This window comes from Eufriesea mexicana, unplaced genomic scaffold (genome assembly GCF_001483705.2).
Source record: "Eufriesea mexicana isolate 0111107269 unplaced genomic scaffold, ASM148370v2 scaffold9974, whole genome shotgun sequence".
Classification (NCBI taxonomy): domain Eukaryota; kingdom Metazoa; phylum Arthropoda; class Insecta; order Hymenoptera; family Apidae; genus Eufriesea; species Eufriesea mexicana.
Genome location: NW_016917653.1, coordinates 109,539 through 136,391, shown reverse-complemented (window position 1 = coordinate 136,391; position 26,853 = coordinate 109,539). Strand labels below are relative to the sequence as shown.

The following is a 26,853-nucleotide window of genomic DNA, read 5'->3' as shown; positions in this document are numbered from 1 at the left end:
TGCTTAGGTAATTTTTATTCACTTTGAAAGTTTCACATATACACGATAATTGTTAACGATATAATTCTTCGGTTTTTTTCTTGTAACTTTCAATTAATTTTTTGTCCTTTCTTCAGTGCTCGGAAAATATAAATAAGAGACAATCAATAAAAATTTCAACTTTCTATAACATAGTTATAATGTAAACAATAAACTAACTCTTTCTCTTTCCTTACAACTTCTAATTTTTCTTGAGTTTTTACTTCACGTCACTTTTCCAATCGCAACTGCAGTCTTCCTTCCTTTTTTATTTGTAAGTCCAGGTGGTGAAACAGCTGGTTGTGAGTTTAATTTTGGATCAGTTAAATGATCATGAGCTAACTTGCCTTACCACGAAACTTTTTATTTAATATCACAGATTTTTCATTATCTTCTTCTGCTTCTTCACCAAATGATAAGAGATTGAAGTCTCTGTAACAAAATTTTTCATTACAAAGAATAATACTATCAGGGCTACATTCTGCAAACATATATAATTTCTACTTTACTGCTACTGTTTCAGTTTTTGAACTGTCCTTTACTTCTTCATTTTCCGGTACTATTATTCTTGGTATAATATCAGCAAATGGATTGTTCAATATTATAGATTTTAACAATCTTTGAGGATAAAGTGGTTTATCATTCTACAAAAAAGAGGAAATATTATTTTTATGTCACTTCTTGATATATTTTCTTGTAAACATTAAATTTACCTCATCTACAAGTGCTTCTTCGAGTTTAAGCATGTTATATATAACTTCCTCAGTAACTTTACCAAAGACTGTAGGTTTATTTTGCAAATCTGGTGTAGAACTAAGAGTACAGAAGAATTGGGAACCATTGTCATCTTTTCCAGCAATAGCCATAGTAATTAAATCTCGTCGACAAAAACGTGATCTTGCATGAAATTCGTCCTAAAACACATAGATCGAATAACTATGTTTTAATAAAAAATAAATTCATTTTGTCTATCTACTGAGAGCAAATTGTTTATTTATATCTGTTGCTTTCACTGATATAGTTTCACTAAAAATTCTTTTTTCTATTTCACTGTTTTCTATGACCTTGTGTAGTGTCTGCGTCAGAGACTACTTTTAGGAGACACCTTTCTTTTAGTTTGGCATCTATTTTTGTTCTAAAAATTCAAGAAATACTTAAGAATAAGAAGAAATAATTTATGTACATTAAGCAATAAAATTGAACATATTGATTGACTGATATTATTGCATAAAATATAAGTATTAATGATAGGTTTCACTATATAAAAAGGTATATACAAACATTTGCATTAACGCCTTTACTTGAGATTGATGGTCTTCGTAATTTTGTTACAAGTGGTATTATGACATCTTTATTTTCTGTTTTATCATGTATAACATTAGAGTTCAATATTGTACCATCAGTATTGAAAATGTCATGTTCTGGAATAATCAGTATACCTTCAATGACTTTTTTTCAAAATTTTTGATGTCTTCGTAATTGAAGATTCAGAAGCTGATTGTTTTATTTGATCAAATAAACTATGCAAATAATTCAAAGTATCTTCTAAAGTAACTTGATTGGAATGATTGTAAGCATTAAAAATTTTTGTAGTGACCATTGCTTTAATTGCATTTATTGACCTGGAAATCTGTAACCATTTAAAGTTTTTAAGTATTAAAAATATAAACTAAAAGCTTATCATATTTTTTAATAATACATATATACCATTATTTAATAAATCATTATAGGATAATAATATAAACTTTGATTGAGATTATGATAATACATAAAAATTAGTTTAAATATACTGTTTGTTCCTATTATTTGAAGAACTAAATATTATATGTAGATTACCTTTCACAAAAAAAATATTTATGTGAAATAGTAAAGAAATGAAAAAATTAAAAAATGTATTTCATTTAATTATATGTACTTTTTTGATAATTCCTTCCTTATCAGTTTAATTAAATCTACAATTGAATTTACAATTACATTAAATAAATATCCAAATTTTGTAATGAAAAATACAACATACTTGAAGAGAAATGATTTAAATGAATCTAGGTGTATTTATTAAAATATTTGCTTACCTTTTACATTCGCATATAAACTGAGAAATTGTAAATATAAACTTTTATGACAAAATTAAATAAGCCACACAGATTGCTGTCTTCCATTGATAAAATACACGAAAGAAAGGAAAACTTGAACAATCTCCATTTCGTGTTATAGGCGGGATGGTGCACGTTTTGCTTCACGAGTAAGTAAATAAGTAAGTACTATGCGTTGCAGAGAAGAAGTCCACTGAGTGAAATGTAGGATCGAATCCACACCAATCCACAACTTCTAACGTCATCGCACAAGAAAAGTAAACGCATTTCCCTTCTTGATAGAAATGATTCCTTCCTATTAGCTCCGTCATATAGCACCATGTGACAAAGAAAGCGAACGAAACAATCGAGATAAAGTGAAACAGACGCAACAAATGTGAGATGTGAGAGTTATCCCTAAAGCATTATCTTCAGACCTGATGAATGTTCATTTCTTAATTTTATTTAACTATACTTATATTTCATACACATATTAAATATGTGTTCAATATTTACGAAGTATAATGGAAAATAATCATGTTTTGTTTGTGCAGTATTACTCTCATGTTCTCAGGCTTGCGAAGTATTATTATTCGAGTATAGGAATTATACGGATATCTTATGCTTATGTTAACATATTACGTTACCGAATATGAAAGTAGTGGGTTTGGTAGTTTCATAGAAGAGTGATAGCACAGGCAGAGAGAGAGAGAGAGGAATACCCCCTTCTCCTGTGCCGAAATGATTAACTTCTTCTCAGCAACGCATGGTACTTACATGAAACTATTCACTATAAAGTTGTTAAATTTATACATGCATTCATTTATACATAATATATATCATTTTGTGAGAAGTACTTTTTTATCATTTTTCACATACATTGCATAGATTATTGCCTGGAAAAGATACACAAATACTGCACAGGTACTGTATACCAGTTAAAGATCCGATAATATTTCCCTTCGGTATATGTACAATTTCGAAAAATATTAAGTATGAAAATATACATGACATATGAAAATATGAAATCATGATGAAACTACACAGCAAAACAGTAAGCTGTTAGAAGGAAGAAATAAGATTTTTAATTTCTTATACCTCGCAACCGTTAGCACTATTTAAAGATCGTTCAATTGCTTCATTTGCACGTTGCAGAAACAATCAACTATATAAAATGCAAATAATTTTAATTATAACTAGGAATATGACTACAAATAAGAAGTTTCCGATTAACATCATTTTGGAATCATTGTAGAATATTTCTCAAATTATATAAATATTTATAGATTTTAGACGGATTTTTTAATTAATATTAATAATTGTTAAATTAATTTTTGTTTTTGTATGAATAACATTTGGTATAATTAAATTAACCACATCTAAAAATACATAAAACAATTTATACAATACTTTACATACGGACTATAATGATCATATTGGTCATATTATGACTTCCTAGCATTTAAATTTAATACATTCTTTAGATTTTTAAGAATTTCCACGTACCAGATTTCGAAGGACATTTGATACAACTTGAATTTCTGTTCATACGTTTGTCATGTCTAAAAAAGTTTTAGTTCCGCTTTTTATCATAATTACCTTTAGCTGCAAATATATAAAGATTACATATTAGACCATAATGCAGTCGCACTTGGTAAAAAAAAAAAAGAAAAAAAAAGAAAGTAAAGACAAAGGCATTTCCTATTCCATGTGGAGTTACTCGATCCACTTAAAGGCTACTTACTTCCCTACATTGGACATGGGGCTGAGCAGAATGAAGAAATGTAGACGAGATCTACGTTCGTCGCACAATTTTATTGCCGGAGCGAACTTCGTTTGTATCCACTCGAGCGTACACAGTTTTTTGTATTACAGCTATCTTCGGTTGGCTGCCGATAATGTACAAACTGTTCCGAGTTCTTCTTTCTTTTGTCTCTTGTTTCCTTCAACACAATAAATAAACGAATTCGCGCGCGTGTTACCGATTACGAAATGACAATATAAAATCGTCCTGCATTAGTAAATAAATTAAGTAAACGAGCGGTATAGAACGGTGTAGAAGTATAATCGGGATTCAGGGCGTATTTCGTATTTGATATAACAATAATACACTACCGGTTGCATTTTCGTGTTCTTTACGTGTATATGTGTACGTGTGTGCGTGCATGTGTGTGTGTCTCTCGTGTGGATTCTTGCATGAGTGCACGCGTGCTGGCGCGCGCGCGCGCGCGCGTTCGCGTGGGTGTCGATGGGCATTGTTCAGTCGCTAGTTCCTACGCCACATTGCACATACAGCTAACGTACAAATATAATGACGTGACGATTCGTACGACACTACTTCCTAGAGTCTCTATACAGCGCGACGCTACCCGCCGTTCAAAAGGAGTTTTTTCTTTGGAGCTGTTTCGAGACTTAGATACTTCTGATCCCGGGTTGCCGGTTGCAAGGAAAATCGCCTCCCAATTACCCGGTCATTCACTCGTTGGAAATTCTTCTAGGTCTCTCTGCGTTGATTCTCAGTATAAAAAAAGTTGCTGTTGCTGGGGGGCAGTGGGACTGGAGCATGATGACGGCGTGCAGGTTTTAGCAATGGGCTAGTTGCTATTCGTCGAGCGTTGCATTGCCGGAATCACTGCGTCTCGTTCAGTCCCGTAGATTTTACCGGCCTTTTTCGCCATGTTGCCCAGCATCTCCATCGAGCATTTGTGTACAGATCTTAATGATAATGCCCATTCCTTTAGACTGATTTCATCCTAAAAGAATTTATTGTATATAACTTGTAATTCACTAACTTATTAAATATAACTTACAACTGACAACTTATTGTTTCTCATGCTTTATACTGAGATTTTTGAGCCAGTACATATTTTAAAGAATGTTTCTAATTGTAATTTAATAACAAATATTTTCTAACTTATTTTCTAATTTATTTATTAATGGAGATGATTTCATTTTTCTTCGTAAATAAGATTTTGGAATCTACAAAATTGTTATATTATTTTTTAGATATGTATCTTTACTTACGGGATTTGTAAGTACTATTTTCGCGTCTCTCATACGAACAACAATACACTGTTCTCCTTTCACGTGTTGGAGATCTGCGCTAATTTCCTCGACCTACAAAATTTGTTAGAAAATTTATTCAAGATCACAGATATTCGATACCTAGGATTAATTTACAACAAAATGACATCTTAGTATCGAAGTAAAAGTAACAAAAATGTTGTTATAATTTTCAATAAATTCAATCAACTTTTGACTTCGATTTTGTAAAACAAGACTTCATTAATTAATTTCGACATAATTTTGGTATTTATAGGATTTTAAAAGTATCGGTAGTTCAGAAATCTTGAATTCCTTAAATTATACTTCAAAACCAAAATGTCCTGATAGATCACAAAGTTAAAAGTGCTAATTAGGAAGTCAGATTACTACTACAAAACTTCTTAACATTTAAATTGTCAATTGGGTAATCATTACCTGTTGATGCACTATACGAAAATAGATCCTATAATAGATATATGTTTTAGATTTCATTAAAAAAATGTCGAGGAACTTAAAATTCATAAAGCTTTCAATGAATGAATTTTAAAAATACAAGGAAGAGAAGACTGAAACGAATAATGTTTTGAATCCCATTATACTTGGATAAATGGAAAATATGTATGAGATTAAATTTTTTAATTTGTTTCATAATTATTTGCAATTTTACACTTACTTTCACCTCCATTATTTTCAATTTTATGTCATTTTAAACTAAAAATATCAATTCTGATACATAGAGATAGATAAAGTGTTGATATAATTAGCATATTTAATCGTCACTATTAAACTTATCCATTCGTTTACCTGGTCAAACAAAACCAATTCAGGTTTCGTCGTGGATTCAGGATGCAATTCTAATCTATTAGGATAAAGTTTTGCATAACGTGTCTGCCACGCACTCGCGAAAGGACCACCTAATTTTTTAATATACCCGTGTAAAATGCAATCAGATCCTGCAACAGATAACATTCGATACAATCACCGTTTACTGAGAACCTTATTACATGAGAGAATGATCAGTCTCTTCACCTTTTTCATCTACCTTGAAGCGCTGCTTCTGCTTAGCTTTCTTCTTATTTTCCAACTAAAATTAGTACAAGAAATAAATTTAAAATAGAGAAAAGGGAAATACAGAACGAAAAATTGCACGAAAGTGAGGAAATCGAAAAATTATCGAAGGAGTATACAATTCGTACCTTGTCTGCTTCGTTATTGATTGTCTCGAACACAGTCTCGGCTACCTCAGCCTGCCATCTCTCTGAGATGGTTAAAGGGAAATTTTTGTACAGCTCTTGATCCGTGTCTGTCAGTTTGATACCTTTAGTATCCTCCTCATCAAAGGAGCCGATATCAAAGGCGTCTGCGGCGTTCACCTCGCCACGTGGTGGTATAAGTGGCGGTGTGTATTTCTGGAGATAAACTTGTTGCCAATCGATACCATTGAAAAACTGATGCTCTTTTAACTCGTCCGCACCTCCGCCTTGGCAGCCGAGTCTGTTGTTGATGTCTCGTTGCAGCAGACCTTCTAGCAACGAACGCAGGTCTTTCGAAAATGTTTCCGGCAGCTCAACGTTCTGAAATTATTTTTACCAGTATCATAACACTTACTGCGATGCAAGATAATTTTCCACTGCATGGATCATGAAACAGTAAATATGATTTGTTTTAGAAAATGTTTCACGATACATGTTGATTTTAGATTATGTTCCTTTTCGTTTTATTTTAACGTTATTTGATTACATGCTATAGCTAGTTATAAGGATACACGAATGCTATCAACTTCTGAATACACTACAAAAGGATTATTTATTAGGTAGTTAGTATTGTAATATAAACAAATATTTTCAGTGTTATATTTTGTCAGTTTTACTACTGATAAAAATATTCTATATCATAATACAGAGTATATAATTGTATTTGAAAAATACAATATTAGTTACTTTTATATGATAAATAAATTTATACTGTTAATTAGCATGAGGAAACCTTATTTAATAAATTATATTGTTAATTAGTAAGAGAGAACAAATAACGAACCTTAGTTAGTGTCATGTGATCTATTTCGTGTTTATCTTTAGTTTTATGTTGCCTGAATGGACTGTGTCCCTTCAATAATTTATGCAACATACAGCCAAACGAAAACCAATCGGCACTGGAGTCGTAAGTTACTCCCTTCGAGAGCACTTCCGGCGCCATATATCCGTGTGTTCCTCTGCAATAAAAATATTTGTCGTTATATTTCGTGTTAATATCGGACAACACATTTATTGGAATACAACTAGTCATTTATACATCTTTTACTTTCATAAATTTGTAGCGACCAGCGTTCACACCCTCATCGATAAATGGAAAACGGAGATTCGAGGTTTTTCGCAAGTCCTCGGTGAATCCTCGACCCCCATGAATACAAATTCCTATGCTACCTAAGTATTCTCCATCTAAGGCGGGGCCTGCTAGAAAGTCGCATTGACGGCCCACTAGCAGGCCCAGGATGAAAAACGTATCCCTTCCTTGTGTCCCTCTACCTGCTACCTATCATAGCACGACGACCAAGAGGATACCAAACGGCAACACGTAGGAACCCACAGTCAAGAAAAGCAACCCCATGGGGGGTGGACCTCCACAAATTGTAGGAAATAATCACGAATAAATTCTACAACTGACGAACAGGAAGTAAGCAATTCTTTGATTTGTAAGAATTAAAAAAGGAACCCCAATTAATTAACCTTGATGTAGAGACCTAACTCGTGTCATTGAAAGAAGTGACGGAGATACTTGATTGCTGGTAAATGCATTTTTATTATTATTCGAAATTATAGTTTAAACTATAATAACTTTAGATGAATAATGACAACTGGAATGTGCGTGGATATTAAAAAATGAAATTTCTTTTTAAGAAATTAGAAAATCTAGTTTTATTAGAAAACTGATTATAGTGTTTAAAATCGACGAAAAAGAAGATGGATGGTAATGGTAGGTGGACGCGAATTCAAAGAATTCTGCTTACAAAGGAAAGTGTAGGATTCATGATAAAGTAGTAAATGCTTGAGTTAAGAATTTTGGAGTAATGGATATAGAGGGGTGGAATAATGTTCGCGTTTTATCGCTTTATGGAAGCTACGCGCGGATAGCTGATGGTGCTCGTTAATCCTCCGTATATGACTCCTTTAGGCTAGCATTAGGAAGGTTCAATAGGTATTTTGTGACGTCGGCTTGCGTCCTTGTCTTGAACTGTATCGTGTATAAGATAATCGTCGAACTGGCTGACGGGATATCTCGCGTTTTAGTTGACCGATTGACTCGAAATTTTGAGATCTTCATCAAATGTACCTTTATTACATAAACTAAGGATTTCGAAATCTGATATCTTTTTCTATTCTTGTTTGCTACCTAAAGAACGAAAAGCACAAGGAAAATCAATATTTAAAATTAAAAATACTGTCATTTCTTTCAATTTTCGAAATTTCGGTGCTTTGGTGGTTCGTGCTATAGCCGTATTTATACTAATTAAGATGCTTTTTAGTTTTTTTGTTTCAGATAACCAGATAGGTTATCTGAAAATACCCTCCTACGTAGGTACGTGTTAATTCTCGAAAATATAATAATTGTCGAAAAAGTACATATAGGATCGAAAAATTTGTGTCAACAATACTTTGCAAACAATTTGACATGCGTAGTAAGAAGAAAATTCCAAGATTGTATCAATGATATTAGAAAATAATTAAAAATAATTCATATACAATATTTATATTACATTTATTGGAGATATGGGCCATGGTGGCGCTAGTGAATTAAATGGAAAATCGTCTTAAGGCTGCCTTAAAATGCTTATTAGCGAAAGAGTTAATTTACAAAAATCCGTTGTCATATTATGTTGGGATAGTCTCCTGTTTACCTTGGAATTGTAATGTAAGTGTACACAATTATTCGAAGGTACTTACACGCTCGCGTGAGGTTTCTTCTTGGAGAAATCGCAAGCCAACCCCAAATCCGATATTCTTACGTGGCCGTGCTCATCCAGGAGGATATTCGCCGGCTTCAGGTCCCGATAGACGATGTACCTACGGTGCATATGTTCTAATCCGAGTATTACTTCCGCTGCGTAGAATTTCATCTCCCGCTCGTTGAACACTCCGTGCTGGCTAAGGTGGTAATGAAGGTCGCCCCCGTTCATCAAATCAAGAATGAAACAGAGCTTGTCTGGTGTTTGGAAGGCGTATGTCATGCACACTATGAATGGACAATCCACCTAAAATCGTAGTCGCAGTTATAGTTTGTTCTACTTCGTTCGTGAAATTAAATCGTTACTATCAAACTAGATTACGATAACTGTGACGTTTGGTGTTTACTTTTATGAATGAATTAGCAATTTATGGGTGATATTTGGGATACTTTTATGTCAGTGATGAGCAACCTTTGTTTCGAGCCAGAATTGAAAGGCGAACGCAATATTAAATATATTAATAAGAAATTTCATTCAGAGGGTGGTATTTGTTATTTTCAGTGAAACTTCAATGACATTTTTGTTTATTAGATTTATTTTTGAGGGAACTCGTATCGAATGTACCTTTCGCTAAGACTTTTACACTTCAGCCAAATGAAGTGTCAACGTTTCGGCAGGCTGCAGGTAAGTAGCTGTAGGGCCACATGCGGCCAATGGGTTGCTCAGCACTGTTTTAGGTGATTATCAGAACTAGAACTACCAACCTGTAATGTGCATTTAGATATAGTGTACATATGATAATAATAAAGGTAGTATGATAAAAATAAATAGCTGTATACATACTATTCTATAGCTATTAATATATCATATGATTATGTTTCTGCCATGGTCAAAATTGACATTTATTTTGACACAGGTAGCTGCATATATTTAGAAATTAAAAATATCATAATATATAAAATTGAAAATTTCATTTGGTAGTTCTAGCATGTACGATTTTTAACAATCATTGACGTTTTTCTTTATTAGAGTAATTTCTTCTGTTTCGAATTTTGCTTTGGAAAGTGCTTCTCTTATCTCGTGAATTATATACGTCATGCTTATAGTCAATGATTGATTTATTACAGTAGGTGAATCGTTTGTAATGAGTACATTACTTGCATTCCGCGAAATGTTTTACATGTTAGCGAAAAAGAGGATTGATGAGAGAAACTCTTAAGCGATATATTAATATTTTTGATCGATTCCTTCACATCGTGTATCGTTAAAAATTATACTTGAATTATTCTTAAACGCTATTTAAATGATAAATAAATAACTGAACATGACAAGTCAATTTTACACGATAAATAAATAAAATCCGAATTTCATTAAACCTTTGCACTCGGAATTATTTTTCCATTTTGTTGCCAGTAACTCCTTACTATTTTAAGCATTTTGTTTGAAATTTACTTCACAGGACAGTTCCTCGGCTGTTATTTACTTTAAAGAATTTTGTTTACTGATTATATTAAATATATCTGTCAATCATTGTTGTAATTTATATTTTGAATTTAAGTAATTCAAGTAGTTACTTATTTTCTATTTTCTTGTTCAGTAAATAAAGAATCAGAAAACGTTGAATGTAATTCGACATAGGAGTTCCAGTAATAATAATTGATGTCGAGTTACACTCGATAAAGGAGTGCAAAGGGTTAAGGAAGATGTACACAAAATTTATATAAGCTCTTAATTTTGTATCAACAAAACAGAAATTAACAGTATAAAATACATATTAAAAAGAAGTATAGAATGATTGTTAATATTACAATTTATTTCGAAGAAATGCAAAATTCGTTGGAAAAATATTTGAACACTCGACTATAGGTACCGCATCTGCATAACATTTAAGCAACGATGTACGATGTTTATACCTTTGCGCTGCTTCATACATGTCGAAGGATTTTTCGAAAGATACTACTTAATCAAACATATGGAAGGAAAATCGATCGAGAGATTACTATACTACGTTTTAAAATTTACATTCTACTGTATTTTTAGGATATTGCATCATGGAGTAAAGCTTACACCGGTACTGACTGCCGAAAGCATTATCCTCTCGTTGAGCGCTAAAGTTTCGCCTTGTTTCATTTTTATTCGCTTCTTGTCAAGGCACTTCATTGCGTACATTTTTCCTGTGTCTGCCTTTCGACACCCGTAAACTTCTCCGAAACCGCCTCTTCCTATTATTCGATGGACACTGAAGTCGTTCATTGTCAACTGAAACAGCAATTCGTTCAACGAATTTTTTAATTTTTTAACATTTAAATACGCACATTTCGACGCATCATTTTCTCTTAATATTTAATACGTTCATTTTTATACAAATTTTCTGCAGTATAGTTCAGCGATTACATACGTATAATAATGAGTGCGGCCCTGAAAGAATATCAAGAGTGTTTGGGACATAGAACGAAAGTGACTATGAGCAAGAAGATCGAATGTAAGGGATGTTTATGACAAAGCCAAATGCAAGAAACGAGTGAAAGTTTACGAATGCGTCCTGTGTTTGAAGTATCTGGTCCACCGAGGTCGCGTGGAAAATGAGTGATCAAGAAAGAAAGCTTGAGTATGAAAGAAGACAGAGCGTGTAAGGTTAAAATAAGGATACAAGGATGCGAGCAGGTCAATCGTAGAAGTCGATCCAAAAGTCTTAAAGTCAGTTGTAAGACAGTCGTATGAGTCGAAAGAAAGTTGAGTGTTGTACAAAGCGTGAGAGTGAAAGGTTGAGTGAAGTTGTGGTCGAGACAAGCGTGCACAGTTACTATTCTATTAATCTGTTATTTTATTAATAAAGCTTATTTTATTCTATTAAGCATAACAATATTATCCTAGTCGATCCTACATACGTGATATCGAATGGTCAATTATTCTTCGTGAAAGAATAATAACATGAAATTACAGTAGAACCTCGATTATCCGTATTCCTGTCACTTGAATTCTCTATTATGCGAATACTGACGTAAAAATGCCACTTTGAATTGGTTCATATGTAATAACTCGACTATTGAAATGAGTTAGCGTATCATGGCACATGATTATAGCGTAGTAATACGATGAAACTTCTTTAATCAATCATGAATGGAATAACGATAACCTACCCCAATATTTTAATACTAAAACTACCAAAGGGTTCAAAATGACTTGTTGCAGATACTCTATTCCTACAGTTTCTGGGAACAGGTACCTTTGGCAAAATTAATACTGACTTTTATTTAGATGGAGACAGAATTATACATAGTTACTTGTCATCACTGTGCCACTACAATTATCATCATTCCTGTATAAAATATTTAACTCTCCATTACAAGATGGCAGCTCCAGTGTTAAAGTATTTCACTCTTCAGAAATGAGCTTTAGGCAGGTACATGACATAAAAAGAATAAAATTTTACAGGTTTGAATTTACTAACGAGATTACTGTTAAGACGTAATAGTTCAGAAATTTTAGGATCTACAAATTTTTAACTAAATTAGACTTAAAGTTACTAATTGTTGTTACCATTATTGTATATATACGATATTACGTTTTCCCGTTTTGAAATGTATCAAAATTAAAATCGAAAAAGCATGTTTTATTACCCGAAGATTCTTTCATCCGAACGCTTATATTTCCCAATTAGTTCGAATAATTGAGGTTCTACTATATAAAATAAATTGTTCTTGAAATTTGGAACCATTGGTAGCAAGTTTTCTCATCTCATGGGGTTACCCCTTTCGCTAAAACCTGCCAAAAAGTAGAGATATTATTTGCATATGGTGGTAAGAAGGATGTGCAATACATTATTGGCCAGATAGCGATTTTATGTTACAATATGGATTCACCAATTTCATAATGAACCACGATTTACTCAACTTTTCATCCCATTGTCCTTATACCACTTTTATTAACCCCTTGCACTACGACTTAATTATGAAAAATTATGCATCGAAGTAGTATTTAATTTCAGTTAGTCACTGTATATCTATTCCATCTACGATAAAATTGGATACAAGTTTTGGAAATTCTTCGAATTTTGTGCATGTAATTCGTGACGAGTTAGATTCGTGATCGTAGTGCAAAGGGTTAAACCACTTTACATGTATACATTACATTACCCGCAACACAAAAGCAGTTCTCTAACTTACCTGCATGTTCAACTCTAAGTTCTTCCACTGACAAAAACGAGTGTACTTCTCGCTGAAAATATACAACGACATTTCTTAGCAATTTTTCAAGCCACAAACAAGCTAAATAGCGACTTGTCTTTCCTTTAGTCGGTAACCTACCTTTCTAGAAACTTCTTGAACGGCTCCCCCCTTAAGTGATTAAAAATCTCTTCGATATACGGCTGGAAACAGGGAATCGATTTCGAACTTAATCCAAAATTGTATTCGATATTATTTACAATTAGGCAATAGAAGATTAGGGGGGACCAACCTCGAATAAATTAACAGGGACCTCGTTTTTCATAAGGTACTTATGAACGTGGGACACGGCTTCCGAGGAGTATTCCTGGAATCAAAATCAACGTACTATTAAAATGGTAAATTGACACTGTCTTTCATGTACAACGTCTTAGAAAAAGATAGTCTCCTTAAGACAAAAGAAGAAAAAATATGGAGAGATAAAATAGAGCGAAAAATTTTGTTAATATAATATTGTACGTAACTGTATAAAATGTGTATTTCATCCTTATGTCAAAATTTAAGATAACAAAAGAAACTAATTTTCTCCACCTTAATTTTAAAGAACAGAAAATAAAAATTAAGTATTAATTAAATAATTGTATGCTTATTACTTAGAAAGTAATGGTAAGTGGATATCTCATTGTTCTTCACCACATTTTTTTTTAAGATTATGCACATTTTTCACAGATATGTTTCTTATATATGAAATAAATTTTGAAGAAGTAATAGTCTGAATATAAAGGAATTGAGAGTACATATCGATTAACTAGATAGATATTATTTGAGAAATTATTAAAATAAATTGTTAAATGAAAGTCTCAGTATTAATATCATTCTTATCATTTAATATTATGCAATAATTAATTTCGAGAAACACGCTTGATTAATAAGACAAATCGAGGAGTTTCATTTTAACAGTAAATAAAAATAGTATTACATATTTATGTATTATAATAAATGCGTTGATTATTTCTGAAACAATGAGAACTCTGGAGAAACTAAAATGGCGAAGAGTCGAATATTTATCTGTATATAGATGGACTTATCAAGGAAATTATCTGTAGAATTTTTATAAGATATAATATTCTTATTTATTTTACTTCTTTTTTTATTTTTATTCTACTTAAGGAGACAATCTTTTTCAAGGATAGTATATTCAACGAGTTACATATGAATGTATTTTGCTTCTGATATTCTTGAATAAGGTGAAATAAAAAGTATGTATATTCACACAAAAATAATATTAAATAAAGATCGAGTAACGATTTTAATGTTAAACAAAAAATTAAGAATTTATTCAACTTACAATTTTCTTCTTCCTAATGATACTTAAACCTCTTTGTAAATAAAAGTTATTAGTAAGTATTCGTAACTTAATTAAAAAATTTGATGTCTAAATTAAAGAGTGTACTTAATATATATTAATTGTGAATTTCAATATCGTATATTTACGATAATTTTTTGTCAATTTATATTCTAATTAAGTTCAGTCAATCTTTTAATTAGGTGTCCTATTCATAAATTTAAAATATTATATAAAATTTGTATTCGAAAGAAAGTTATATAAATTCGAGAACAGTATTAAATTTTCTATGCTTTCTAATGCATTATCTAATATCGGTATGAAACTGGGTTTCTTTATCATATCCTTACTTGCGATGAATTTTAAACGACATTCCAAATGTTGCGTAATAAAGGCTTTTTCTAGTCCTCGCAGCTCTCACATAACTAGAAAAATTTATCTCAACCCTCATGCAACAAATAGCAAATTGCATTACTACTTTGATAATTCATTATCTGTTTATTCGTTTAATTCATTTTAAAATAAAAATTAGATGTTCATAAATGACGATATTTTTGAAAATATCTATAAAGTTTTAATTTTAGTATGGATTTAACTTACAAATATTGTAATTTACTCTAATATTTATTACTTTTATTTACTACTTTATAATATTTACTATGACACTTATTAAACATGAAACAACGACTATTTGTTATATACTTTTGTCCAGAAATTTTAGGATACCAGCTGCTTTCGTACAGAAGCTAATAATTAAATTAACACGTTGACTGCCATGGTGGTGACCAGTGTCCGGCAATACTAATTTTTTACATTAATATTTGTTTTATTCTAACCAATTTTTGAATATTTGAACAACGGCAAATAAATAAAGAACTTTGAATAGAAAACATTAATAATTTGCACCACTTTTTCTTTCTTTTTTTTCTTTGGTATATTGTTTAATAATTCATCATTATATTCTAAGAATAGTGCGTGACAGTCAAAGTGTTAAATTAGCAAGATACTATTATTAATCGATTAGAATTATTCTATTAAAACAAGCATGATCCTGAACACAAAAACTTATGGAAATGATTTACAAGCATCTTGTTCTAAATTCCGCTAAAAACCAACTTGAAATAAAATAAATAAAAAGTTTTAGAAAGTTTGTTCAAGATCCGAGTTTTATTTATGGAATAATTTACATTGCAAACTGTACAATATGCAATCAGATAATTAGAAATACAGGAAGAGAACTAATAACAAGAATGCTACGATTAATTAAAACTAGTGATCGTAAAACGAAATAGATAATACATAAAATAGAAAATATTGAACTTTATTTTAATAAATGAGGTTGCTAGTATAATATTGAATAAGTGAGTTCTTTATAGTCTAAGGTTCTAAACGAGGTAATAATTCTTAGAAGTTTTAATAACTGCCTAAGGAGTCTTTGAGTATAAGTACTTTATTTTCCACAATTGTTTTAATACTTACGAGCGAAGGCTATAGATAAAATTAATTTCGAGTGAATAAAGGAAGTCTGAGATAAATTTCTATTAGAAAACGTTCTAACTGGCTGCTTCTTATTTGAAAGAGAATTTTATGTCTTTTATATATCAGGCTAATCCATATGAAATATCGTTTCTCTGGAATTTGAATTTCAACGGGACAATATCATCCACGAAATTTTGCTCTATCGTTAATTATTGCCAAATACTTTAAAGAAGGAGATGAAAATTGCAATATATATAATCTTGTATCGAATGATGATAATATATACATATAACAAAATTCAATCAAAATATGATCGCAAATGATTTTTACTTATTCTACCTCATTCCCATGCACACATATAAAACCAACACTCACAGTAGTTTCCTAAAATTTGTAATTCGAATATACTGCACTTTTGTCAGTCACAGTATACATCTCAAAATGGAATTAAAAAAAAAATCAGAACCTTGTTCCTTTGTATTTTTATCTTCTCGAAGAATGCATTTATCAACTTATGTTTATGCCATATCATCTTCTCTTTCACAGAAAATTTTTGATAAGAACAATGCAAAACTCTCTGTATATCAATAATTCTGTTTCCAAAACTGGAAATTAATTCTGTCTTCAAATCTGTGTCCTAATTATAGTGGATGATACAAGGAAATAAAGACTACTTTGCAATACAACTCGCAATACCTGAAATAATTGGAATTTAATAGAATGTTATTGAAAGATAACTCTATCTCTCAGAACCTATCGTTTATTAAGCGTGTTACAAACTAATCGAACGAAGAAGAAAGGACAATTATTCTTACTTGGAGCCGTCACGTGTAAACATTTCGGGTAATGTATAACCAGACAGAGCAGCAAAAGAAGCTTCGATTCTATCAATAACGGATGAAGAGCATCCGACATTTTCTCAACTGATCAATAGTAATTCAAAGATGAACTTTTATCTTTATGGAACAACGAATGGAAAAACTTTGTATCGTATATAGCGATGATTAATGAAAATGTAAATTTCAAAAGAGAAGAGTAAGTAGCAAAAGGCATGGGATGGGTCATAAGGTTACAAATGAATTCAAATGTTTATGGAACATTTGCGGAGTGGGAAATTAAATATACCGGAGTAAAAATGAACGAAGAAGCAAATCTGAAACGAGAACAGCAAGCGTCCTGTATCTATTATTTATTAATTATTGACTTATTATAACTATTCTCTAACCCAAACCTCTGAATTCGCAATGTATCCTTAAATATTAAACAATTATAAACATCAAAACCTGAGTTTCTTGCTATATGTTTCATATTAGAGATCGTGTTTATAGCATAACTTTTATTTTAATACTTTTATGTTAGATAATTCTAAAAACTTTATTATTCTGTATTACAACTAGAACTTCGAAGGTTAGACGTGTCACGCTGCCCTTTCAGCGGATTAAGTCATATATCTAAATACAAAAGTACAAAAAATTTACAACTATCAGACCCGATCGATTGGACCCACGTGCAACGAAGCGACGAACGGACACCTACTTATAAATCACATCATTGACTACTGAAAAGCAACTTCCTTAACAGTTCCCACTCCTAATCTAAAAGTCCTTTCGACACACCTATGTCCAGTCAAAAAATTCTACTTTTCCTCCTAACATTCACTCTAAACCAATCAAAACAAACTCGAGGAAACACCTATCAGTGTTTTCTATCAAAATTACTTCTTGCGTGAATTTTGGGACGCCCTATACATATAATAAAATTCAACCTTCTGCACTATTAATTTTTATTTCAAATCGTTATCATTATTAATTATTACTATATATATGGGTAGAATGGAGCAAAAATATCTTTCACTATTATTAACGAGGAACACAAAGTATATTTAAGTAAAAGTTCTCTTACCCTGTATCACGATTTGGTGATCATTCCTCGATAATTCTATGATGACTGTTTTTTTTTGGTTCACATATTATATTTACATCACAGATTGCACAATTGTAAACAAAGGAGTCGCATTCACGCTCACGCATATAAAACCAACACTCACGATATATACTATACCAATATATACTAACAGCAATGAAGTATAATTAATTTTGCGAAAAGAAAATTTGTAACAGAAATAATTAAAGCTCTTCACTAATTGTCACGAAAAGTATGACTATTCGATTGCATGATTTTTCATAAGCGTCTCCAGGCTGAGCGAAGTAACACAAAAGATAGGGAAGACGTGAATTTAACGGTTGTAAAAATTTAAGTAAATGTCAGCGTTGATTCGTGGAATTTAAAATCGACGATTTTTCATTGGGATATGAACCCGGATGAAGACTGGAAAGTGCCAGGGACGATAATGTCCGAAGACATATCGCTGAAAATAATCCACGAGAAACAGCGAGAGAAATGACGTTTCGAATAAAAGTGTGCCATTGTATCATCATTCGTCATTTGGCTCAAGTAGGAAAGGCGAAGAGGCTGAGAGAAAACCAGAAGATATATCCGTCACGTTGTTTCTGAGATCCATAAACAGGATCCATTTTTAAAATCCTATCGTCGCAACAGTGGATTTTATATAATAATAATACTTTATTAAACTCAGCTTCAGGAAATGGATTTGGTTTGTTTCGAGTTCACTTCACGAGCAGTCATTTATTATGTACAGGATGTCAAGAAAGTAAGTGTCATGATCTCCATAGCGTGATTCTACACCTTCGGATCAGTGAAGATCAATCAATTAAGAAGGTAGACCGCAAAATTGAAGCTTTTTATTTTCTCACCGAGTAAAATGCGATATCATGATAAAAAAATTTGACCTTGGACAGCCCAGTTAAGGTCAATTCTACGGTCTACTTTTGTAACAGATCTCCGCCGATCCGACAGTGTAGAACCACGCTATGGAGGTCATGAAACTCACAGTCTTGATTTAGCCTACTTTTATTCAGCCTCTACTGTCCTCATTTTTTTAAGTCTCCTATTTATAATACTTCTATCAATCAATTTTCTATCCTATTTCTTTTTTTATTTATTTCTCTTCATGCATGGAAAATTCTTTACGGTACGAAACTTGCAATTTAGTTATGTATATTTGTTTATAAAATTCCGTGCAAATTTTATTTGCACGTGTTATAAGAACAAAGGAGTATGATCATACCTCTGTTATATGAACACCCATTATGTGAACGTTCTAATATATGAATAGACATTTCCAATTATAATACTGTATATAGAAACACAAAGTGTTTATTTCCTTCTGTGAAATAATATTTACAGTGACTTAGTGTGAAATTGGCACAGTACCTTATATGGTAATAATAATAGTAATAACGAGGTAACATTGTTGTTACAGTTTAACATTACTACGGTAATACGATAATAATAAACAATAATAATTATACGGTATAACGTTGCCAAAACAGGAACAAAAAAGTGGTAACCATAACTGTAAAAGGATTTGACATAATTAAGAAACTTAAACTGCAATAAATTTCATGTTTTAATTTTGTTACAAATGAGATTTCAACCATATTGTCTGCTTTTGATTTTTTTTTAATAATAATATTATTTGTGAACAATTGGTATTCGATTTATGTAATTTTGTCTGAAATATTAAATAAAATTTAGTGGTAATTGTTTTTCCTTGCTAATTGTAATTACTCCCCAATTGATTCGTTTATTAAAGGTTCTACTATATATATTCTATTTGTAAATATTAATAATAATATCGTTGGTACAATTAAAACGACCATAAGAGTTATGTTATTGTTCATATAAAAAGGAGTGTGGCGGCTTATGGCAATTAATTGTTCATTTTATTTTAAAACATTTTCTTAGTTTACATAAATGAAATAACTATAAATTAAAGAAACTTTTTCTATACCTGTTATACCGTAACTTAATGTAATATCCCCAAGAAGATATCTTAATTAGGAATTTAATTAGAATTTAATTAGGAATAATTGGAATTTAAGATTAAAAATTTTTCTGAAAAGCATCGTATCTCTAAAATTCCAAAAACGATCAATAGTAATGAAAATTAACCACAATTTTGTATCAAAATTTGTCCATGGGGAATAAATGATCAAAGAATAATATTAGCCAGTTAGCCTGCATTGTTCTTATTTTTCCATGTTTCTTATCTACTCTCCTCGAGCAATTACTTCCCTTTTTTATCTCCTGAAACTTCCCCGAAGTAACCTCCCTTATAGCTATTATATCGCAACTTTCCACCGTACGTTTGAGTATGGTCACCCTTCTGTTGGAAAAGACGCACCCTTTTTCGCTCTTCCTCGAACCGATACCGATTACCCCTGTTTTCAAGTTCCCATATTTCGTTCTCGCTTCAAGTTTCCGACTATCTCCTCTATCTGTCCTATTTAAATACTCTGCAGTGTATTGTTACAATACACTTTTAGACTTTATTACAGTCCCTAACTTCATCGTATAGCAACTGACACTGTAAACTCTTCACCCTCTAACATCATGCGTTGCGATTTAACCAGTTAAGAGTCTTTGACGATTATATCCGTCATGGAGAAATGGCGGAATTTTGTATCATGGCGAAAATATTAACAAAAAACAGAAATTTTTGGCAAAAATTCAGTAGGTCAACTGTAAATAGCAGCCTTTTGACCATTTTCACAAAAATTGAAGTATCTAAACGTCACTGCCTAGATAATATGCTAAAGTTTCAAGTTCTCTTTGATTTTTTTCTGTCACTAACCCCATTTGGCTGAACACCGATAGGCCATTTTAAAAAAAGGTAATTCAGATCGATGACGTTAAGCTAAATGAGAGACTTTTTTTTAAAAAATTCAAGACTGTTTTTCATAGTTTAAAATATGCTTAAATAGTTCTCAAAGTAAAAAAATAGTTCACGATCGAATGTTTACCTTTTCTTCACTGGTCGTTTAAAATATCATTGAACGTGTCAAACTGTTCTGCCCTCTTAATTACGAAGAATCGAGAGCATTGGAAAAATATTTAACTTAATAATTAACCACTACGCGTTTCATTTGCTATAAAATTACGCGAGAATTTTAGGATTTGTGTAAATGTTGTGTATACTGTAGTATGTTAAGTATTGTGATATACGTACCACTGTATGGTTTGACATGAAAAATTGCAAATTAGTAATAGCTAGTATTATAATAATAGTAATTCATAATTAACAGTATAGTATCGCAATTAGTTTTATTCGAATATTGGAATTTGTAAATGGCTTGAGAATTGAAAACGTTCTGGATTGATAAAGATGATCCAAGGATATGTTAAAACCACCACTACATGTAAAGGAAATAACGACGACTGTTTGGTCATCTGCAGGATTTGGTCATTACCATTTCCTACAATCTAGAATTGTAATTATGGCGGGGACACATCATAGACAAACGAATGAAATGCACATGGAATTAATAAAGGAACAAGCCATGCTGGTGAATTTCGTTCAAGAAGCGTAAAGAACGTTCCATCCACTTTATTTACCATGATATTAACAGTATTTCAGGCAATCAAAACAGAGTCCTTTTGCATTTTCTGCACGATACGCGATCGCTTCTTTAATTATTATTAAAAGTGACGAGAAAATTTTTTCACGAGTTTCTAAAAATTATTTTATAGTTACTTTCAAAGATATTTCGAAAATTATTTAAAAGATGTTTCTCAAAATAAATGTTTCGTACTTATGGTAAAGTATAATAATTCATCTTTTATAATTATTTAAAAGTCAGTGTATTGTATATACAAAAATTTGGTTCTTTGTGTGATAAAATAACGTGATAAGGAGAAGTACATGGAAAAGATACAGACATTGAAAACTCGGAAAGGATGAACTCGAAAATAAGAGTCATAAAATTCGTCCCACTAAAACAACACCTGCTTCTCGTCATATTCTTTAAACCGCCAAAGATAACAGAGATCTTAGGTTGATCAAAATATACGAGACACTTCGCTATATAATATAAACACCTCGTTTTACTGTTTTTTAAGATTAGTAAAATTTCTCGAACAAAAACATCCGAAAACCCAAACTGTTACGACCAAAATTAAAAAATAGACTGTAGCATGACAATTATATTTATCTTCGAAAGATTTTTGTCACAAATAATTATTATAAATGTTTTTCTTTTTCCTCTTTTTAGTTATATATGACATTTATAGATTTTAATTTAAAATTTGTTTAAATTACTAATAACTATAAAAAAATTATCGATGACTGGAATTTTATTATGGTTGGAATATCTTCAGATTATCATTGACTGTTGTCAATTTTATTATCAGTACGAAAATTAACAAATTTAAACTTTTATCGAGACCGTATGGAAAGTAAAGAACAGGAGATTTAAATTTTCTCTACATTTCTTTGTATTTCTCATTTCCCCTGCAAAAACTTATCCAATTATCAAAACGTAGAAAAATAATCCGAAAAATAAGCAATGCAACTGAAAAATACATAACCAAAATAAAATTCTGGTTATTCATAATGGTTATTCGTAATCAAGTATACACTTTAACAAAATGTAAAAAAAAATCAATTTGTCAAAACCAGATTACAATAATAATTCTTTAAAAATAATTTCTGTAATCTATCACAATAATTATTTGTAACCACAAAAAATTTATAATTATTTATAACATTTATCCGTAACCAGAATACATAAACATTGAAAATTACATTCTTCCAACAATTTTTTAAAAATTCAATACTAACAAATACCTTCGTTACGAATTATAAAACAAAATTCCAATTAAAAAGAAAATTTTCACAGAATTGACTTATTCTTGCATTTTCCATATACATTCTTCTTCTTTTTACGCGAAAGTCTCGCTTATAATTTTAGCAACCAAAGGCTGGGAAGTGTGAATTCTAAAAAAAGCGGATAAAACTCTCGCGTTTTATAATTACGCACACTTTTTTCTTTTTTTTCTCCAATAGGAAACAAAGTTTCGACTTGTCACGTAGCTCGTTACTCGCGTCACAGCGTTCAACTGGAAGGCCCACACAATTTTCACGATATTCCACGGGAAAGTTTCAGATTCTGCAACTCGACAGGGTGTTGTACAGCTTTCGTTCGCAAATTTGCCGTCGATACAAACTTCAGTCCGACAAAGAAGATCCCGTAACGCGTGGAAGGTAGAGAAATGGTGGGTAGGCCGCGATTAAAGGCGAGGCTAAAATTAGGGGCGAACCGACCGGGGAAAAGTCGCGTGAAAAAGCCACGGAAATAGTTCCTCTTCTGAAGACATCGAGGGCCAGAGATTAGAAGCCCTCGCGAGCCACGAAAAGACCTATTCCGGATCCCTGTTCAAACATTCATGCGGAAGCAGCCGAGGAAGCGTGGAACGGTTCAAGCTTTTACGCGGTTTTCTTTTTCATCGCCTCAGAAAGCGATTTTCGGCGCTTTCTCGCAAGCTCGAAGATAAAAAGCGGCCGTCTTTAAGGTTTACTTTCCTTTCCACTCTTTCTTTGCTTTCCTCCTTTTTTTTGAAATCTACGTTTTCTTAAACACACACGTTTAAGGACCGGGAACGTCTAAAGAGGATATTCCACATAGGAGAACGAAGCAAAATCGATTTTCAACTTTTGGATTCCTTGTTGCAGGTTTTGAAGAGTGATTTATGTACTAAAGGAATCCTTTTGTAACATGGCAAATGTTAAAAATATTTTCACGTTTACACATTTCGATTAACATATCGTTAACTGACAGTCCCAGGTGCTAATGAGTTAAATGACAATTACAAAAATGTTAATCGTATAAGTCAGTGATAAGCAACGTTTCTTTTGTAGTGGACCAAAATTGAAAACTTAAGATTCTACGTGAGCCACAACGCAAATACAATATTAAATATTTAAATGTATGCATACAAATTTCTCCTATACTTCAATAATGCTATGTGCTTGTAATAAATGTACTGTAAATAGTTTACACGTCATTAAACTGTTTTATAATTTTTAATAAATATCCTTGAAACCTATCTCTTATTTAAAATATTTTATTGTTTGAATATTTTCGTAAATATTTGTACATGACATTTAATACTGTTCGCAGATTCTAATAGTCTATTTATTTCTTTATCGAGGCTGCGAATTTGAATCATGAAACAAATTCATGATTACTTTTGGAATAGACACATTAATATATTTCAATATTAGACCATCCTATATGCAATGCGAATTTTCTTCCAAATTTTTGTATAATAAGGCATAAAGCAGAATTAAAATCGATAATTTTTTCTATTCCACTTTCCTTCATTTTCTACGATCTATTATTACCTTTCAATTCAATTTTCAATTTCCTTTTTGTACAAATTTTAAACAATTAAATAATTAATAACTAACAGTTTGTCGAAGCAACGATTAAGGTATAAACTGGATGAATTGTTCTTTCTTAATTAAATTCCATTATTCTCTAATTTCAATAACATCTGCAGTGACTGTGTATAATACGCGTAACTGTGTATAATTTTAATGAAAGATTTCTATTTTGTTGAACAAATTTAGTCATATAGTCTCTAATGTTTATTTCAATTAATCCAGTTGTTTATGGTAGTGGTTAATTATTTTATTGTCCCGTTCGATTTTAGTATTTCAAAGCATGTTATGCTATATCCAACTAAATACTCAGAACTCCACTAGGATCGTCCTTGCGTGTAAACCTGGTTTTGCTTGAGATGCTCAGGATTTTTCTAGGTCCAACCACTGTCTTTTACGATTAATCTTGTCGTATGATATCCATTTTTCGTCTCCCGTCACGATTCAGTCGTGAAAAATGACTCGCGATTTAAACGAGACAGAAGAGGAGAGCAAATACTAACTCTTTGCTGAAGGTTTCCTACGGATAACTCATATGGTGCCCGTTTCACACACTTGCACATCTTTTCTCAAGACACTTCGAATATTCTCAAACGTTAGAACGATTCTAATTAAGCTCAGTAAAATTTGAATTTTGTTCGATCATCGTTAAAATGTTCTCGTCGAATTCTGCACTTTGGTCGTTCGTATCAGGTCTCATTATCGAGGCTGCAATTTCAACTTTGAAACTTTTCAAATCATTAATTTAGTTGGACCTATATAATTTGCCGTAATTATACGTTCTGCATAAACTTCTCGTGGATCATAAACAGTGACCTATATAGCCCATATTGTTGCTCATATCGCATACACAGGCTATACAGTAATGAATATGCTCTTTGCTAGGTTCCACTACGAGAGTTTATGAAAGCTTGGAAACGAAATTTACTCTGTAGAAGTTTTATTTTCATCTATTTCGTTGAAATTGTGAAGTGACATTGAGAAAACTTTTAAATTTGGTAAGGATTGTATACTGAATGACAACCTAATCGATTATACTCATTGCTTTCAAATAGTTAGTATACCAATAAACCCAATTCAAAACTACCACAATCTTATTAATTTCTACATAAAAAAAGTCCCAGAAATAATCTCAAGAAGTCTCGTTTAAAATAGAATAGCCCATCATAAACTTCTAATTTCCCGCAGTGCAAATGGTAACTTTATCCAACGCTCGTGATCTGAGGATACATTGACGTCTCTTAAGCTTGAAAGTTCCAAACTTCCAATCTCTATATCCGGGTTATATTCGAACTTCGAACTCGCAAAGAAAAGAGTGAAAGCAAATCATCGAGACGATGAATAAACGTGGTAAACTTTCGTCGGCACAATGGCGATGCACAATGGAACTTTCATGGAAGCTTTCATTTCGATAAACCAACGCGCGCGCCATTTTGCGAGCGCAGCGGCGACTCTTGTTCGACAAGATGGCCGCTGGGCCCGAGCCGCGATCACGCAAATGAGATTTTACTCACATGGGAGTGTGCCAGCAGCTCCTTCATGACGAAATTGTCGTAGATCTCTTTGGCAAGTTTTCTCCTCTCTTCCGGGCACTCCAGCTTCTCGTACGCCTTGATCTACAATGCATAAATGAGAAATTCCTTATGGAGTTGGATGGCGATGCGTGTCACCACGCTTACTGGACCTTAAATAGTGTGTATGCGGGCTAACACGAACCTCTTCGTAAAACCTAAGTTGCGGAATCGGCTCCTCCGCCACATTCTCGCAGTAGTCTTTGAATAAGAGGTAACCTGCAATCACAAGGTAAGAGGGGAAAAGACAATGCATGCTTCAATCGATTCGACTTTCGCGTCGCTCGCCTCTGTAAGATTAACGCTTATCAGTCAATTATATCTCTGAGGATATAGTTGAAAAGGTAATTTCAAGAGGTGAACGTGATCGTGTTTTACATTACTTGCCTATACAGTAGCCGTAAAAAAGTTACACCGTGTTCTGTCTTTCGAAAATGTACATGGAAGCAACGTGGGTCATCATCGGTGGCTAGTGAGAAATTTTTCACTATGACCGTTCACTATCGTGATTATGAGAAATGTAAGAAGTGTTTTTCTTATGTATAGTAATGCTCGGTTAAATTTACATGGACCATCCCCACTGCAAACGGTGTTTCGAGATTAGTGAAACCTCATACTGATAACAAGGACAGAGAATTGGTGAAATGAAAGAGAGAAAGATATAGTACAAAGAGATACTACTATCGAAAAGTTAAATACGTGGTAAAGAAAATTTTACTTTCCGTAATTTTTATCGTAACTTTTTGAAAATAGTATAAATGCATCGCTGAGATTCTTCGGATTAAAGCCAGCCCAAACACCGCATAAATCGGACCACTATATTTTGTTATAGTGTATCATTTTGCTGGGTACATCAAGTTAATTGTTATAATTAAAATTAGTCTAATCTGTACCGTGTTTGGACTCATT

The 26,853-nt window shown here is 32.1% G+C and overlaps 1 protein-coding gene across 3 annotated transcripts in view; it reads right to left on the bottom strand.

Annotated features, from left to right (window-relative positions):
* Positions 1 to 3,672: 3,672 nt before the first annotated feature.
* The window catches only part of Gprk1 (G protein-coupled receptor kinase 1), a 109,949-nt gene continuing 86,768 nt past the window's right edge, over positions 3,673 to 26,853 (bottom strand). For 2 of the 3 annotated variants that reach the window (XM_017908097.1, XM_017908099.1), the window contains exons 3-15: positions 26,090 to 26,163; positions 25,888 to 25,989; positions 13,537 to 13,611; positions 13,386 to 13,447; positions 13,245 to 13,296; positions 11,146 to 11,337; positions 9,077 to 9,384; positions 7,173 to 7,347; positions 6,332 to 6,709; positions 6,165 to 6,219; positions 5,940 to 6,088; positions 5,115 to 5,207; positions 3,673 to 4,843 (exon numbers count right to left, since the gene is read on the bottom strand). In XM_017908097.1, the coding sequence (XP_017763586.1) occupies positions 4,685 to 4,843; positions 5,115 to 5,207; positions 5,940 to 6,088; positions 6,165 to 6,219; positions 6,332 to 6,709; positions 7,173 to 7,347; positions 9,077 to 9,384; positions 11,146 to 11,337; positions 13,245 to 13,296; positions 13,386 to 13,447; positions 13,537 to 13,611; positions 25,888 to 25,989; positions 26,090 to 26,163 (1,874 nt within the window). In that variant the 3' untranslated portion in view covers positions 3,673 to 4,684. Of the gene's footprint in view, positions 4,844 to 5,114; positions 5,208 to 5,939; positions 6,089 to 6,164; positions 6,220 to 6,331; positions 6,710 to 7,172; positions 7,348 to 9,076; positions 9,385 to 11,145; positions 11,338 to 13,244; positions 13,297 to 13,385; positions 13,448 to 13,536; positions 13,612 to 25,887; positions 26,014 to 26,089; positions 26,164 to 26,853 lie in introns of those variants that run through there. The other variant, XM_017908100.1, reaches the window with a different exon arrangement.